The sequence below is a fragment of the Dipodomys spectabilis genome, unplaced genomic scaffold (assembly GCF_019054845.1).
Source record: "Dipodomys spectabilis isolate Male_0828 unplaced genomic scaffold, ASM1905484v1 ptg000262l, whole genome shotgun sequence".
In the NCBI taxonomy this organism is placed as follows: Eukaryota; Metazoa; Chordata; class Mammalia; order Rodentia; family Heteromyidae; genus Dipodomys; species Dipodomys spectabilis.
The window spans coordinates 2,365,112-2,368,236 of NW_024870939.1; the positions used below are offsets into that span (position 1 = coordinate 2,365,112).

Genomic DNA, 3,125 nt, shown 5'->3' on the forward strand with positions numbered 1-3,125 from the left:
TGGTCAGGAGCTGACAAGGCCGATTCAGTAAGCTTTTAGCACAATAATTTTAATTGCAAAAATAAACAGTTTTGTCAACTGCTTGAGAGTAGCGTCTGCTTTACAAAAAATTAACAACAACAAAAAGGAAATAACCCCAAAGCAAAAATCAAAACCAAAACCAAACCAAACCGTTACATCCAATGGCTGCTGGAAAGACAATGCTGTACAAAGTTCTGCGCGAGACCCGCTCAGCGCAGCCCCAGCCTGTCTCTGGGGGATATAGAGGAGGGCGTGGGGCGTGCGCCAGTTACAAATGACTGTCTTCAGTCCCAAGGAAGGGCCTACACTGTGGCTGCCCCAAGAGGACTTGCCCCGGAGCATGGCTGAGAAGCCAGCGCCTAGTCAGCAGGAGCTATCCACGAAGCTGGTGCTGAACAGGGCTTGCGCATCGGGCGCTTCAAGGAAAACTGGAAGCAGGACTGCAGGCCGGTCCCAGGGCGTGCGAGGGAGAGGCGGGAAGAACAGCGGGGAAGCGGGAACCGGCCAGATCTCGTGTGCGCCGAGTGGCGGCGCCTCAATCCGCAAGCCAGCTCCCGCTCACAGTCCAGCAAAGGAGAGGCCCAGCGAGTAAAAGCCGAGCCCCTTGAGCCGCTCCTCGGCGCGCGCCTTCTGCTTCAGGTGCACCTTGCTGTGCCGTTTCTTCTCGTCGCTGCGGGCGAAGCGGCGGCCGCACACATCGCAGGCAAAGGGCTTCTCGCCCGTGTGGGTGCGCACGTGCGTGGTGAGGTGGTCGCTGCGGCTGAAGTTGCGGAGGCAGATGCGGCACTGGAAGGGCTTGTGGCCGGTGTGGATGCGCAGGTGGCGGTTGAGCTCGTCGGAGCGCGCAAAGCTCCGCACACAGCTTTCCACGGGACAGGCAAAGGCTTTGGCGTGCGGCCGCGGGCAGAAGCACCGCGCGCTGCACTTGCCGCCCCGGCGCCCTTTGCGCCGCGCCTTGGCCGGGGGGAAAGGGGTGGCCGACGGCGGCCCGGGGGGCGCCGCCACGCCGCCGCTCGCGGTGATGTCGGTCACCAGGGCTTTGGGGAAGTCCGCCGGCGTGGCGGTGCCGCGAAGGCTCAGCGGGGAAAGCTGAGGCTGCGTACGGGCCAGAAACTCTCCGCCGTCGCCGCCGCTCCCTCCCTCCCCGCCGGGAGGGGTCAGGAGCGCTGGGAGGCCCTCGGCCCCCTCGCCCAGCTCACCCGAGGCCAGCTCGAAAGCATCGTAGGCCCCGGCAGGGTAGAGTCTGTTGGCTGGGCCGGTCGGCAGCTCTGCGGGGCAGCTGATGGACAGCAAGTCCTCAATCTTGGTCCCTAGAGAAGGGAAACGGGCCTCGGGGGTGGCCGGGTAGCTCCCCTGCGACCCACAGGGCCCTGGGGCCCCCACAGAAAGCAGCTCCCAGGGAGCGTAGGGACTTTTGAAGGCGGCCGCCGCCGCCGCCGCCGCCGCGTCCAGAGCCGGAGAGGCCGGAGGCGCCCGCAGGCCAGGCTTGACGTCGGGCGGGGAGAGCTGAGGCTCGTACAGGCACTGCGAGGGGACGCCCGCAGAAGGCGAGGCCTCCCAAAACGCCTCCGAGAAGGCGGCCGCGCTCAGATCCGGGGAGTAGAGGTCCGAAGGACCCGGAAGGAGGGCGTCGGGGCCCGAGGGAAAAGAAGTATCTAGGGGGGACCGAGATGCTGCCGCCTCGGGTCCGGGGAAGGGTGCCAGGCCTAAAATGCCCGACATGAGGTTGAAGAGGGCCTCGGGGTCGTGGGGGTGCTCCGGGACTGCTTGGATGAAGAAGCTACCGCTGTAGCTGAGGCCCGGAGGGGGCGTGGGCGCCGGACCCTCCAGGAGGCAGGAGTCGGCCGAGTCCCCCGCGACGCCGCAGCTGCTCAGAGCCCAGCTCAAGAAGTCACCTGCCGAGGAGGGAGCAGGAGTCAGCCTCGGAGCACCCCGCCGGGCGCGCCTCGACACCGGCAGCCCTACCCACGAAATCCCCGCCGCGCCCCGACAGATGCCGATGGCTTAATCTAACCAAAGCAGGGGCCGGCAGAGGAGCCGCGCGCGCACCAACATGCACACGCAAAACACACGTGCACAGGCACAGGGACGCCCGAACGCACGCTCGGGCCCCGGCAGGGGCGCGGGCGGCCTAGTGGGGGATGGGAACGGGAGTGCGCACCCGTGACCCCCGCGCCTGCCAGCGCCCCCGGCCCCTCCGTTCCAGCGTCCCGGCCCCGGCTCGCTCTCGGGCTTCGTGCGTCCCCGTCCCGGCACGCGCGGCCGGACTCCTTACCTCCGGTGTAGCCGGTGGCTGGGGGTGCGTCTCTGGCGGGCAGCCGGGACGATTCGGTGCCGGATTCGGCGCCACAGCCTTCGGTGGACTTATCGAGGAGCGCGTCGGGGCTGGAAAACTCACTCAGGTGAAGCATGGCGCGGCGGTGGCTGCGGGGCGCCCGAGGCCTCGCCCGCGGGGCTGGGGGCGCGCAGTTGTGGGGAGGCCGGCGGTAGCGGCGCCCCGCGGCGCGCAGACCCCCCCGGCGCCCGAGCTTCTGGCTCTCGGCGTTCACCTCAGGGAAATGGGTTCGGGGGCCGCAGCTCCCTGCCCGCCCGCACCGGCCTCGGGCGGCGGCTCTTCGCCTTTTCAAAGCACAGCCGGGCTCCCCCAACCCACAGACCCCCACTTATATAGCTGCGGCGGCGTTGGCTCCGGGCTTCCGACTCCCCGGGCCACTGCCATTTTGGGAGGCCCCGGCCCTGCCGTCGTGACGTAAATGCCCAAATATGGACACAGGATGTGTGCCGGGGACTCCCGAAAAGGAAAACTCGGGCGGTGACGTCGCCGCCGCCGCCGCCGCCGCCGGGCCCGCGCCGCTGCGTGCGCGCGCATTCCCCGAGCGAGGAGCCCCGGGAGTGGAGTGTCGGGGCCGGGGGGAGCACCCGACTGGGGTTGTTCTGCGTGGGGCAGCACAGTGCACGTGCTTCCCGCCTGGAGGCTTAGCCCGCGAGGTAGTGATGTTGGATCGCGAGGACCTCCAGATGACAAAGTGTGAAGTTCGAACCCGCCCTTTGCCACTTACTACATTTAATGCATCTTAATGCCAGTTTTTCCTTACCTACCAATC

At 67.3% G+C, this 3,125-nt stretch overlaps 1 protein-coding gene across 1 annotated transcript; it reads right to left on the bottom strand.

Moving 5' to 3' along the window:
* Positions 1 to 579: 579 nt before the first annotated feature.
* On the bottom strand, positions 580 to 2,740 carry Egr4 (early growth response 4). Its single transcript, XM_042699792.1, has 2 exons — positions 2,297 to 2,740; positions 580 to 1,916 (listed from the first exon to the last, which is right to left on the bottom strand). Exons 1-2 carry the CDS (start codon positions 2,430 to 2,432, stop codon positions 580 to 582), a joined length of 1,473 nt encoding a protein of 490 aa, XP_042555726.1. The 5' UTR covers positions 2,433 to 2,740.
* Positions 2,741 to 3,125: the final 385 nt, after the last annotated feature.